General features: G+C 45.7%; 2 protein-coding genes across 2 annotated transcripts in view; one reads left to right on the forward strand and one right to left on the reverse strand.

The window, feature by feature from the left end:
* The window catches only part of brinp1 (bone morphogenetic protein/retinoic acid inducible neural-specific 1), a 400,353-nt gene that overhangs the window by 385,457 nt on the left and 554 nt on the right, over window positions 1-14,342 (reverse strand). The gene's annotated exons all lie outside the window — the stretch shown is intronic.
* LOC144503067 (uncharacterized) overlaps window positions 1-14,342 on the forward strand; it is a 182,346-nt gene that overhangs the window by 2,657 nt on the left and 165,347 nt on the right. The window contains exon 2 of the mRNA XM_078227568.1: window positions 5,637-5,652. Coding sequence (XP_078083694.1) covers window positions 5,637-5,652 — 16 coding nt within the window. The remainder of the gene's footprint in view (window positions 1-5,636; window positions 5,653-14,342) is intronic.

Below are 14,342 nucleotides of genomic sequence, written 5' to 3' on the forward strand. Positions count from 1 at the left end.
GTAACCACTGATGCAAAAAAATGATTTTAGAACAAAACACAAAAAAAAAACGGCGGTCAAATGTCCACCCCCACTTAGAATAATAGAATCCCAACAGTGCAGAAGGAGGCCATTCGGCCCATCGAGCCTGCACCAACAACAATCCCACCCAGGCCCTTTCCCCAGAATCCTACATATTTACCCCATTAATCCCTCTAACCAATGCATTCTGGGACACCAAGGAGCAATTTAGCACGGCCAATCAGCCTAACCCGAACATCTTCGGACTATGGGAGGAAACCGGAGCACCCGGAGAAAACCCATGCAGACATGGGAATAACATGCAAATTCCACACAGTTTAAAGTTTATTTATTAGTGTCACTGGTAGGCTTACATTCACACTGCAATGAAGTTACTGTGAAAATCCTCCAGTCGCCACACTCCGGTGCCTGTTCAGGTATACTAAGGGAGAATTTACCATGGCCAATGCACCTAACCAGCACATCTTCTGGACTGTGGGAGGAAACCAGAGCACCCGGAGGAAACCCACGCAGACACGGGGAGAATGTGCAGACTCCGCACAGACAGTGACCCAAGCTGGGAATCAAACCCCAATCCCTGACGCTATGAGGCAACCACCGTACCACCATGCCGTCCACCTAAATCATCTCGGTAGCACTCAACTGCATACAATCCCGTTTACATTTACAGTGCCTGCATTTTGTTTTCGGGCAGGAAAATGTGGTGTAAATGACATGAATGTAAAGAAGGACTTTTACTGAATGTATTAATCAAGCAATGTTTGCTGCCACTGCAATGAAAGCCAAGATTTTCATCATGTGTTGAGTGCAAGCAAGTTCATCTGAGGACAGAATGCTGTTCTGCGTACAGAACATGACCAGGTTCATTGGTTCATACAGTAATTAAAATACAAAGATTCTACTGTGGGTACTGGTTCAGCATATGGGTGGAAATGTTCCCGATTTGTGTCAAGCTCTGACTGAAAACCGGCACGTAGCTCTCCAGTTGCACAGCCCAGTTTTCACGCCAAATCGTGAGCCTCTCAGAGAAAAAAAAGAGTGGGCGTGCTTGACACGGTCACTCTGGTGGGCCGAGGCCTGATAGAGTCGGCAAGGTTGGCACCACAGAGATCGGGGAGCCATCTTAAAAGGCTCCCCTGATCACTGTTGAAAATGAATGGCACCCAGCCCCCCTACATGGACAAGTTAGGGCCCCCTCACAAGCATCAGGGATTCCCCCCATCCACCGCCACAGAATAAACAATGGGGCTTTCTTTCCTGCCCCCCTGCCCCCCCCCCACCCGCAATGTAAACATTGAGGGCCCCCCCCCCTCCACTTTTGCAGGCATCAGGGCGGTCGTACTCCTCCCCATCACCACTGCCGTCTCGGGGCCACTCTTGGCACTCCCCTCCACCCCCTACTCTGCTCCCCCCCCCCCCCACCCCAGCCCACCTCACAGGCATCAGCCCTCCCCAACACACATGTGACTGCCCAGAGAGCCCAACCTGGCAATGTATCCAAATGCCTCCCATAGGAATTGAGAAACAGGAATAGGCCGTTCAGCCTGTTGAACCTGCTCCGCCATTCAATTTGATTATGGCCGATCATCAAGCTCAATGCCACATTTCCCACATTATCTCCATATCCTTTGGTGCCATTAGTCTCCAGAAATCTATCAATTTCTGTCTTGAATATGTTGCACAGATGGGAGTTGAGAATTTCAATCACACCTTCTGAGTAAAGAAATTGCTCCTTATCTCAGCCTTAAATGAACTGCCCCTTATTCTGTGACCCTGTCCCCTGGTTCTCGATTCAGGGGAAACATTCTAACTACATCCATCCTGTCATGCCCTATAAGAATTTTGTAAGTTCTTTGAAACTCTAGAGGACACAGGCCCAATTCCCTCAATCGCTCCTCATAAAACAATCCCACCATCCCAGGGAATATCCATTGCACTCCCTCTATGGCAAGTATATCCTTCCTTGGATAAGAAGACCAAAATTGTAGGCGATACTCCAGATGAGGTCTCACCAAGGGTCTATACAATTGGAGCAAGACATCTTTACTCCTGTATTCAAATTTCCTTGCAACAAAGGCCATTTGCTTTCCAATTGCTCGCTGCACCAGCATGTGAGCTTTTATTGACTTTCAAATCAGGACACCTAAATCCCTTTGCACATCAACACATTGGTCCCTTTGACAAAAACATACGATCCAAAATCCTACAGGCAAGTTTACACCACCAGTAAAGCAATCTCCTAATGACCCTCCTTTCTATGCTGAGAGCTTCAGCATGATATGTAAACTTGGTTTACTCCAGAAATTCTAGCATGATTTGGCCAGGTTTAAATTCTGGCTTATTGTTTTTTTCCCACCCGTGTTTTTACCCGAGCACAGAATCTAGAAAAAATAACACTGCGGAGGACTAAGGGAGTGCCGCATTGTTGGAAGTGTCGTTAAACCAAAGGCACCTTCAGGCCTTTCCAGTGAATGAAAAACATCCCAGGACACTATCTCGAAGAAGCGCAATGGAAATATCCCTCGTGTCCTGGCCAACATTCATACCTCAATTAACATCACACAAAAGAAAACAGATGATTTGGTTGTCATATGGTTGGGGTTTGTGGGAGCTTGCTGTGCCAAAATTGGCAGCCATGTTGCCTATATTACAACACTGATCATGCATCAAAAGTATTTCATTGGCTGTAAAGCACTTTGAGATGACCAGCTCTGAGAAGCGCTATATAAATACAAGTCTTTTTTTCTAGATCTTGTGCTGGACTAAAATGTGGTGAAAAAAATAATGAATCAGAATTTCAACCAAGTCTGATCATGTTAGAATTTCCAGGGTTAGTCCGATTAATCTCCACACATGAGAAATACCATTCATCGGGAAATTGCCTTAGGCAAGCGGAGATTTGCGTGCAGAATTTAAAAGCCTGCAACAGATTGGAGGGATTGAATGCCCAAATCAAGCATTGGAAACAAATCCTGAGAGGAAGATGTCATCAAGTTCAGAAGAAAGATAGTTCCCCGTGGGTTGTTTCTTTGAGGCTTTTAGCGGGAGTTAATTCGAGGATTTTGGAACCAGCCTTCAGCAAGGAAAGCAATGAACAATAGTGGTTAGAGGTAGCCAGAGTAGTCACAATTTCACTACTTCACTGGGTTCAATGGATAGGAAAATCACGGACTTAAGTTTAAGTATTAGTGTCACACAAGTAGGCTTACATTAACAATGCAATGAAATTACTAGGAAAATCCTCTCGTCCCCACACTCGGGTGCCTGGTTGGGTACACTGAGGGAGAATTTAGCACGGCCAATGCACCTAACCAGCACATCTTTCAGACTGTGGGAGGAAACTGGAGCACCCAGAGGAAACCCAGGCAGGCATGGGGAGAATGTGCAGACTCCGTGTAGTCAGTGACCCAAGCCAGGAATCGAACCCAGATCCCTGGCGCTGTGGAGGCAGTAGTGCTAACCACTGTGCCACCATGCCATGAATTTTTGTGGATAATGGATGACCAATTCCCTATCACTCATTATACAGCACTGGCCAAAGTTCATATCACACCCACTCCAGCCTCCAAATTCTTCTTGGATCTTCAGAAATTATTGCAAAATACAGAATAGAAAACATCAACATCAAGATGGTCTGTGGAACGCTAAGTGGGCCATTATCTGCCACGGAGCTACCTTATTACATTTTGTAATAGGTGTCTGAATTCTGTAACCCCATATCTCTGTGCCTAATTTGCCATTTTAAAAAAAATTTATGTTTTACTTGACATCTCCTCTGCAGGGTTATTTAACAGGAACTCTCCTGATCTGATTACACTGAAACAATCAGTGGGTAAACAGCCTTTGTTAGATGTCAGACATATCCATTTTAATTACCTAGCAGAGCAGGACTCACATGACCCAGACTGGTGGGAGGTGGGGGGGGGAACCCAATGACAAGACAAACAGGTTGAGTTAACTGTAGCTGCAGGTTTATTGGCAGCCTTACATATGGGGATTCCTCCGCACCCCCTCTCAATCTCCAAATTTCTCCACTTCCCAATTCTCCTTCAAAGACATTCCTTCAAAAATCACCTGTTTGACTAAGCTTTTAATCACCCCTTGCCACGTCTTCTTTGGCTGGGCGCCCACTTTTATCCGATTACATTTTTGTGCAACTTAGCGGGACGTTTATTCCATGTCAGATGTGCTACCTAAAACACCAAACAGTGAACGATCCCGGCCTATTGTAGCCTGTGGACAAGCAAGAGATGTAGTGCCCTCAAGAAAATCACTGGCTGTAGCTGTCTAAAGTGGGAGCGTGATCCAAAATGGTCAGTACAGCCTTGTCACCACCAGTATTTCAGGATCACATTTCAAAAAGGTAAGACAAAATAATACAAAAGTGTAACACTCTTTCGAGAGGATGCAGGGATATTAAAACTAAACTGGGGGATAGAAGAAATCTACCATTACCTTAAAACAGGAGAATCGTGCCTATTCCTACAATGGCGCAATGTAGTTGTTGGAAGCATGATATCTGTACCCTCAAATCAGACTGCGGAGTTGACCCATACAGACAGGATTAGACAGGGTCGATTCAGAAAGAATGTTCCCGATGATGGGGGAGTCCAGATAAGGGATAAGCCTTGTAGTACTGAGGTGAGGAGAAATTTCTTCTCCCAGAGAGCGATGGGTGTGTGGAATTAGGTGTCCATATCACCAACAACCTATTCTAGTCCCCCTATGCCGACACTTTAGTTAAGAAAGCCCACTAACGCCTCTACTTTCTCAAAAGATTAAGGAAATTTGGTATGTCCACCACGACTCTCCACAACTTTTACAGATGGAACATAGAAAGCATTCTTTCTGATATGGCTCCCGCTCTGCCCAAGACCGCAAGAAACTACAAAGGGTCGTGAACAATGCCCAGTCCATCACTCAAACCAGCCTCCCACCCACTGATACTGTCTACACTCCCTGCTGCCTTGGAAAAGCAGCCAGCATAATTAAGAGCCCCATGCACTCCGGACATTCTCCCTTCCATCTTCTTCCGCCGGGAAAAAGATACAACATTTTGAGGTCACGTACCAACCAACTCAAGAACAGCTTCTTCCCTGCTGCCATCAGACTTTTGAATGGATTTATCTTGCATTAAGTTTATCTTTCTCTGCACCCTAGCTGTGACTGTAACACTACATTCTGCACTCTGTGCACTCTTTCCTTCTCCTTTGTCTGTGTAGCGCGCAAGAAACAATACTTTTCACTGTATACTAATACATGTGACAATAATAAATCAAATCACAGAGGCCAAAACATTGTGTGATTTCAAGAAGAAATTAGATATAGCTCTAGGGGCGAAAGGGATCAATGGATGTCGGGGGGAAGGGAGGAGTCAGGATACTGAATTTGATGATCAGCTATGATCAAAATGAATGGCGGAGCAGGCTCGAAGGGCCGAATGGCCTACTCCTGCATCTATTTTCTATGTTGCTACTTCAGTTATGAAGATCACCTTGATGATCTGCTCCCTAATGTTAACTAAACATAATCCCACAAGCTGAAATTGTCAGCACACTGCCATACTCGGGAACACTTGGCAAAGGGTGTCTGAAATTTTTCATCTCTCTTTTTAGGAGTAGTAAGCCAGCGGTAAGTGAAGGTTATAAAGGGTTGCCTTTGATAGAAATGAAGTCTGAACATTGCAATTTGAGTGACCTTGGTCTGCATAAACTGGCTGCTCTGTTCCCTACGTCACATCAGAGATTGCACTCAAAAGTGCTTCATTGCATATAAAGCATGTTGGGATGTCTAATCTCCTTATATCCTTTCATATTTTTCTTATACAACCAAGGATCTAATTCTCTTTCAAAATAACAAATAAACTCTACTGCATATTCTGACCGTCCTCTGTATAAAGAACTGCTTAAACCTCTCCTTTCAATCTATTTTGCGCTGATCTTAAATTTGCATTATTCCACCCCACCACCCCCCCCCCCCCCCCCGCCCCCCACAACAAACAGGGAAAACAGTCAATCGTTCTTTACCTTACGGTGTTGTATTTAACCCTGGATTTTGGGACTCCTTCATGATTGGTTCGGCCATTTGACCGCAGGTGGCTTCCTCATCGAACAGTCCGCCATCCAGTTCAGGTCTAATCTAGGGGCATCATGGTGGCACAGTGGTTAGCACTGCTGCCTCGCAGCACCAGGGAGCCGGGTTCGATTCCAGACTTGGGTCACCGTCTGTGTGGAGTCCACACGTTGTCTGCGTGGGTTTCCTTCGGGTGCTCCTGCTTCCTCCCACAGTCCGAAAGATGTGAGGGTTAGGGGCATTGGCCAGGCTAAATTCTGCCTCAGTGTACCCGAACAGGCGCCGGAGTGTGGGGACTAGGGGATTTTCACAGTAACTTCATTGCAGTGTTCATGTCAGCCTACTTGTGGCACTAATAAATAAACAAACTAAAACGTAATCAGCAGTTCTGGGGGGATCAAAAGCCCCAGTGGGAGAGGTGGACACTGCTGGCTCAGCTAGGAGATCTTGGAGGAGCTGCAACATGAGGTGCCCTTGTGGAGCAAAGTGCAAATGCAACTTCAGGGTGACTGAGGGGAAAGGTTCTGTGATTGCAGGGCAACCCCTTCTGGAGCTGGAGGATCAACCTCTTTTTTGGGGGTTTCAATGTTTTATTCTTGACTGGTTTCATATTTCAGAATAAGGATTCTTGCGCCTGTATGTTTTCACTTGACCTCCTCATGGTCCATGATGCCAGCTGAGGTTATTCGGATGAGGTACCCAAACTGACGGAAAGGCAGAAGGCCATTTTCGTCATGTTTTTAGCTCCTTTACTTAACCATCAAATCTGGGGCCAATGGCACTGCGCGTGTTCAGTCCGCCTGTGAGATTGACAACTATTTTCCCACCCCTGTAGTCATCAATAATCTCAAACTCTCCAATGTTGCCATTGCTTCATCATTGCAGCCGGGAATCTTCTCATTGCAATCATTTGGGAACATTCCACCCCCACCGTTCCCCGCCCCACGATGGCCACAGAGAGGCTTCCTTCGTGATGTATGTCATAGAAATCATAGAAACCCTACAGTACAGAAAGAGGCCATTCGGCCCATCGAGTCTGCACCGACCACAATCCCACCCAGGCCCTACCCCCATATCCCTACATATTTACCCACTAATCCCTCTAACCTACGCATCTCAGGACACTAAGGGCAATGTTTAGCATGGCCAATCAACCTAACCCGCACATCTTTGGACTGTGGGAGGAAACCGGAGCACCCGGAGGAAACCCACGCAGACACGAGGAGAATGTGCAAACTCCACACAGACAGTGACCCAAGCCGGGAATCGAACCCAGGTCCCTGGAGCTGTGAAGCAGCAGTGCTAACCACTGTGCTACCGTGCCACCCATGTGCCTCCCCCCCCCCCCCCCCACCCCCACCCCATGCATGTGTAGAGTGGGCAAAATGCAGACTTCTCCAAAAAAAAAAGGCTTTTCATAGGCCCTTTAATTATGCAAATCAGTTGGCTCTATCCTTGGAGTGAGCCACTTATCCATCGTGCAGCCTACTGCTAGCGAACACTCCTGGGCAGAGGGGCTGCATTTGGCAGAGAGGGGGTCCTCAATGTGTCTCCCCCTGATTTAACCCACTCCCTACATCGCTTAGCCTCTGTTCCCACCTCCTGACAGCCAGTAACATTCTGCCCATAATCATGCAGGGCTCCATCAGGCTAAGCCTTCACCTTCTCACTCAAAATCCCTGACCTTTATAAATCTATCTTCATAATTGCAGCCTCATAATCCGTCCTAGCCAACACCTGAGTGAATATAAGCTTTTCAATTTCTCTCATTCCTTGCTACCGTGCAGTGATTGAAATTATGCACACTGACTTGTTTCATTTTCACCCAGCCCAACGGAAAGATAGAATAACAGGATAATTTCTGAGGACTGACTTCCTTCCCCGAGTTGAGGTTTTTAATTGTCCGATCAAACTAGCAGTCACTGGGTGGGTATTTCACCTCTGGCTCTACTGAGAAGGTGTGAATGGTTTTGTAATTGATAGCATACGCTTCCATAACCCAAACTGGCACCGGAGCGTGGCAACTTCTTGCAAGCTGTGCCGAACATACCTTCTGATTCTATCTTTTACTCTTGTTCTATGCTTTAAAACTCTATTCTAACTCTGATAAACTCTCTAACAATGTTACCTATCTTATATTTAGTTGATTTTTCTCTACACCCTAGCTATGATTGTAACACTACATTCTGTATACTCTCCTTTGCTTCTCTATGTACGGTATGGTTTGTCAGTATAGCATGCAAGAAACAATACTTTTTCACTGTATACTAATACATGTAAGAGTTTTAACAACACCAGGTTAAAGTCCAATAGAGACTTTAACCTGGTGTTTATTTGGTAGCAAATGCCATTAGCTTTCGGAGCACTGCTCCTTCGTCAGATGGACTGGAAATCTGCTCTCAAACAGGGCATACAGAGACACAAAATTAAGTTACAGAATACTGATTAGAATGCGAACCTCTACAACAAACCAGGTCTTAAAGATACAGACAATGTGAGTGGAGGGAGCATTAAGCACAGGTTAAAGAGATGTGTATTGTCTCCAGACAGGACAGCCTTTAACCTGGTGTTGTTAAAACTCTTACTGTGTTTACCCCAGTCCAACGCCGGCATCTCCACATCATGACTACTAATACATGTGACAGTAATAAATCAAATCAAAGGGGAAAAAATAGATTCACTGCCCACAGATTGTTTGTTTGGCACAGCTGAGAAGACGTGATGGAGTTTTTTAAAAATGCAGATGAGGCAAAAGATTGGAAAATGCAACAAAGTGTTTCACCAGGTCACACAGTCCAGTCTGGGACAAGGAAGGTCCTTCAAGCCCATTTAATTTGGCCCTGCAAATCTGCCATCTTCCAACTACAAAGAAAAAAAATGAATCTCACGTCCTGGCTTCAAGCATATCCTTATTAATGAACAGAAAAGACGGCTGGTGCAATGGCGGAGGCAATAGTTACAGCCATCTATTTTTCCTCATCTTTGTAACAGCATTTGCTCCTGGCATTTTTGCTCGGTAATGTCTATCAAAGTAAAGGAATAGCGAATGACACAATCACTTAATGGGCATTATCAATAAGATAATGTGGCAGGAAAGACTTCCATTGTCTTCATCATGACTGCATATTCAAAAGACATTCTGCCATTTAAGACATCGCACAGTGGCCTCGTAAAAAGAAAGGGTGTTTTTTTCTTCATTTTTTTCATAAATGTCTTTAAATATTTGATGCAAAGATGACTTTAATTTCTCCTTCACCATTCTGCCCCACACCCCACCCAGTCCACAATATTATATTATATAATCTGTTCCAGGTTCTCTCAATGCCACTTTTCGACCAACCAAAACTAAACAAAAGCTACAACCTCCATTCATGTAACGAGTTTAACCTATCTAAACATCCCAAGACATTACCCAGGAGTGTTACCGAGCCACCTGAGTAAACACCAGGTCTAGTAGCCAATAGCTTGGTCCAAGGGGTAGATTTTAATTAGTGTTCAAAAGTCAGAGTGATAGAATGACAGAGAGGTTTAGCAATGGGATTTCAAAAGCTTAGGGCCTAATCTATTGAAGGCATGGCCACAAAAGAAAATTGGAAATATGCAGAAAGCTAGAATTGCAGCAGTGCAGAAATCTCAGAGGGTTGTTTCCCAGAAAGCGAGAGGTGAGGGAGGGGTTTGAAACTGTCATGTGCTTTAAAATGGCTGTTGCAGGCAACTTTTCATTTAATCTCGAATGGGACAGTATACTCTGGATAAAATTATGGTATGGGAAGTGCATGACATCAAATGCAGAGAAGGGGGAACAGAATATGACTGCCCTCAGCGTACTTTCAACCACCAGATCCAAAATATCAAACAGATCACCAGGTATTGATACCAACCTTTCGAATGGAACGTTAGCCTTTACCTCAAGAGGGCAGGAATATTCAGGGGTTGTCATTTTATAGGAATTCTCCTTTCCAAAATGCTGTTGAAGGGAGGTCAAAACTTTAGAAAGGTCTTGGTTAGCTAAGGGTATTATGGGTTGTGGAACCAAGACAGGTATTTGGAGTTAAGATTCGGATCAATCATCAACTAATTGTATGGTAGAAGGGGCTGAGTGGCCTATAACTGTTCCTATGCTCCAGTCAGTCATCTTCCCTTCCAATGCTGAAGGTTAGAGGGATTTTCAATCAAAAACTTTTAGAACAGAATCACAGAATCCCTACAGTCAAAAGGAGGCCATTCAGCCCATCGCATCTGCACTGACTCTCCAACAGAGCATCTTACCCAGGCCCACCCCCATCCTATCCCCGTAGCCCCACATATTCATACCACTAATCCTACACATTTTTGGACACTAAGGGGCAATTCAGCATGGCCAATCCACTTAATCTGCACATCTTTGGAGTGTGGGAGGAAACTAGAGCACTCAGAGGAAGTCCACGTAGACACGGGAAGAACATGCAGACACTGTTCAGATAGTCACCAAGGCTGGAATCGAACCCGGGTCCCTGGCGCTGCGAGGCAGCAGTGCTAACCACTGTGCCGCCCACCTAAAGGTTAGTTATTTCCTTTGAGGTGTAACAGGTGACTTGCCAATGCAAAAAAAATGCAGTGACCTTCAATCCCACTTTTGAAGATTTACTGATATTTTGACATCCTTTCTCAGAGATTAATCCTACCTGTTCTTCTTACTGGAATCTAGGTGTGATATCAGCATGTGAATGTGGGGCGGCACAGTGGTTAGCACTGCTGCCTCACAGCTCCAGGGACCTGGGTTCAATTCCCAGTTTGGGTCAATCTGTGTGGAGTTTGCACATTCTCCCTGTGCCTGCGTGGATTTCCTCTGGGTGCTCTGGTTTCCTCCCTCCAAAGATGTGTGGGTTAGGTGCATTGGCCATGCTAAATTGCCCTTTAATGTTCCGGGATGCATAGGTTAGAGGGATTAGCGGGGTAAATAAGTGGGGTTGCAAGGATATGGCCTAGCTGTGATTGTGGCCTGTGCAGACTTGATGGACCGAATGGCTTCCTTCTGCACTGTAGGATTTCTATGGTTTCTACATTAATGAATGCTGATTCATTCATTCATACGAAGCTCCTTTGTACATCCAAGCCCAACTCCAGCAAGCAGGTTCATGTCTATGTTAAACCAACAGGTATCTTCATTTCATATGCGCTGGCAAAGGACTTGTACATCATTTTTGCAAAGATTTTGGGTTCTACTCTTTTTGTGACCAAGAACTCAGCCAATAATCTCTTTAAGCCATTTGTACAGAAACGGGTCCTACCAAATTACTAATTATGCAACTTGTATTACCAGTGGGTGAACAAATTCCTCCTCTCATTTATTAAACTTTTCTTCACAATTAAAACAGACATGTGAGTATTCCTTCTCCCAGCCAGAGTAATCATAAAGAAACCACTTTGCCGTGGCATGCATTAAGTCACAGAACCCCTGCGGACTCACAGCTCTGATCTTTCACTTGGCAATGTAAACCTTGCTCTGTGGCATCTCCGAGAGATGCCAGTTACACAGATTTGCAGCTTTGCGATTCACACTGTCGAAAAGCTCGCAGGCTCCCGACACTCAGCCGCGTGGGCACAGAGTGCCACCCTGGCTGAACAAGCCACCCCCGCACTTGCCAATCTGAATAGGTGGAGCCACAACACACACACACACGCGCACACACACACACACAGGGACAGACACACAGGGACAGACAGACACACACACAGGGACAGACAGACACACACAGAAACACACAGATACAAACACAAACACACACAAACAGACAAACACACACACCCAGACAAACACACACACACACAGACACACGAAGGAAATGAAAAACAAAAGGTCGCAGTGATCTTCAATAGGTTTGTGATTAAATTACTAGGAGAATAAGATGGTGAGAGCTGCAGATTGGGTGCCACTGTAAGCGTGTGTCACCCAGAATGCCAATCATTTTGTCCACTTTTGAAAGAAAAAAAGCAGACAATGGGAAAATCAGCCAGTTGGCAGTATAGACTTAAACTGTTGGAGTGAACTCTGGCCCGCTCATTGAGGATGGCAAGAAAGAAATCTATTTTCCAAGATTCTCTGCAGCAGTCACATTCAGCACCTGAGCAAATTCCCGCAGCCGCTTGCTATCCTGCCTGTGCACCAGCTTATCCCTGACTCGCACACAGCACTGTCCTCAGGTTTTGTGCTCCACTGCCAGAGTGCGAGAACCAAAAGCGGTCCCTTTGGCAAGGCCGGGGAGAAAACACAGCAAAGAGAGGTGGCTTCGCATCCAGTCCACCGCGCGCACACAGAAATAGATAAAACCACAGCAAACCCACCTCCAGTGTATGACCGTCCTCCTTCTCAGCCTGGGCAACGCGTCCTGGAGCTACTGAAGGTGATATATCTGGACACCGAGAGCAGCCAGTGCTAGAGTAGAAGGATGTGGCCCCCAATCAGCCCGTCCTCCTGTCTGCAATAGTATGTTTCCCCCCTCTCTTTCTCTCTATTCTGAAGATTAGTCAAACTTTACAGCCCTTGTCAAACACACGCTGGGCTGCTGGCGCCTGTGAAGTGCCAAAGTCATTTTGATAGTGGGTCGGTGGGATCACAGTCAGAACACTGCATCTCAAGACAGGGAGGAGGGGGGGGAAGGTCCAATCACCTTCCCAGCCATCTAACATCCCTCCCTGCCTCCCTCCCTGATCAAAGCTGAAGTGAGCCAGCCAACCCCAAATAAAGTGCAATCCTGAAATGATGTGAAACCGGACCTGAGGAACTATGGGCAGAACAGATCCTGTGAGATGTGTGTCTCCTGTTTGGTTCTACATCAATAAATGGGCAGTTTGGGGGTAATTATCTGGGGGTGGGAACAGAAAGCAAATAGGGGGACACTATTGAGTTGACAGCTTGCCAGCCAGCGAACACCTTGAGTTTGGATGTTAAAAAAAGTTGATTCTTTATTGCAGTGGATACTTGAGTGAACATGGGGGCGGGAGGGGGTTGCAGAGAGAGAGAGAGAGAAATAATGAGCTGCAGAGGGACAGATTAACCCTGGTAATCATTTCAAGCCCTGGGCAGCATTAACCCTCCCAATAATTCAATCTCCACGACGTTGATGGGGTTGTTGCAAGTCAGGTCTGTGCACGGCAGCTGTTGGCTTTGAGGGGGCGGCAATAATCAATAATTAACTTTTTTTAAACCCTGACATACAAAGGGATCAAGTGTTGTCCACATCAATTGTTATATAACCGCCCCCCCGCCCCCACTCCCGCGAGTGTCCGGGGTAAATCCTTGCCTTCACGTGACAGAATAAACTAGAGGTGCATTTTTTTCATAAAGAGTTGTCATTTAAAGACACATTATTGACTGTTCAGCTCCTGTTAAAAAAAATAAGCCCAGTGTGTTCACAGGCTGCCTTGGATAGAGTCAGGGCTCCATCTAGTGGGAAAGGCACTAGCTTTCTGCAGAGCCCACCTTGCAATTCAAGACAACTTTCAAAGGAATCTTGGATGCCAGGGAGCAAAATAAAAGGCGCCCCCGTTCCTCTGGCCACAACAAAAAGTGTGGCTGCAGAATATTTCAGCGACATACCCATTTTACATTTTATAAAAACTTTTAAAAATACAATCTGGCGAGTGTCCTTAAAACTTCCAGATTCATAAAAATGATACCAGGACAGATTAAGTAACAGAACTTCCCATGCACTGAACTGCAATCCCTATAGAAAATAATGAACAGCCTGCAATCGATTGTGGAGTTAACGCAAATAAGTCGAAGAAGCGATTAAAATATTGCTGATTTCCCCCCATATTTTAAATCCCCACTAATCCCCCCTCCTCTCCCGCGGTTGCATTTTGCCTTATGTATATTTCTCTGCAGTTTCTCCTCTCCCCCTCCATTGCTCACTGTTCTTCATCCTAAAGCTCAGAGCAGTTTTCTCTCTCTCTCTCTCATCACCTCCACCCCCACCCCCCCTTCCATCACACCTTGACATGCAACATACAGCAAAATGTACCAGGGGTCGTTCCGAATTATACATCAAACATACAGTGGAGGAGAGAGAATGGATTTCAGGTAGGACATGTATTGGGAGGATGCATCTGCACCCACATCCTTACACCCCCCCCCTTTTTGGTGCTGCCCCGGCAGACCCCAGCCATATACCCTCTCTTCAATTCAGTATGTGATGGCAGGCAACATAAGAGATATGCAAACACACAGTTTGGTTCGAGGTTGCATCTGTTAAGCACACTGCAGTTCC

This window comes from Mustelus asterias, chromosome 13 (genome assembly GCF_964213995.1).
Source record: "Mustelus asterias chromosome 13, sMusAst1.hap1.1, whole genome shotgun sequence".
Classification (NCBI taxonomy): Eukaryota; Metazoa; Chordata; class Chondrichthyes; order Carcharhiniformes; family Triakidae; genus Mustelus; species Mustelus asterias.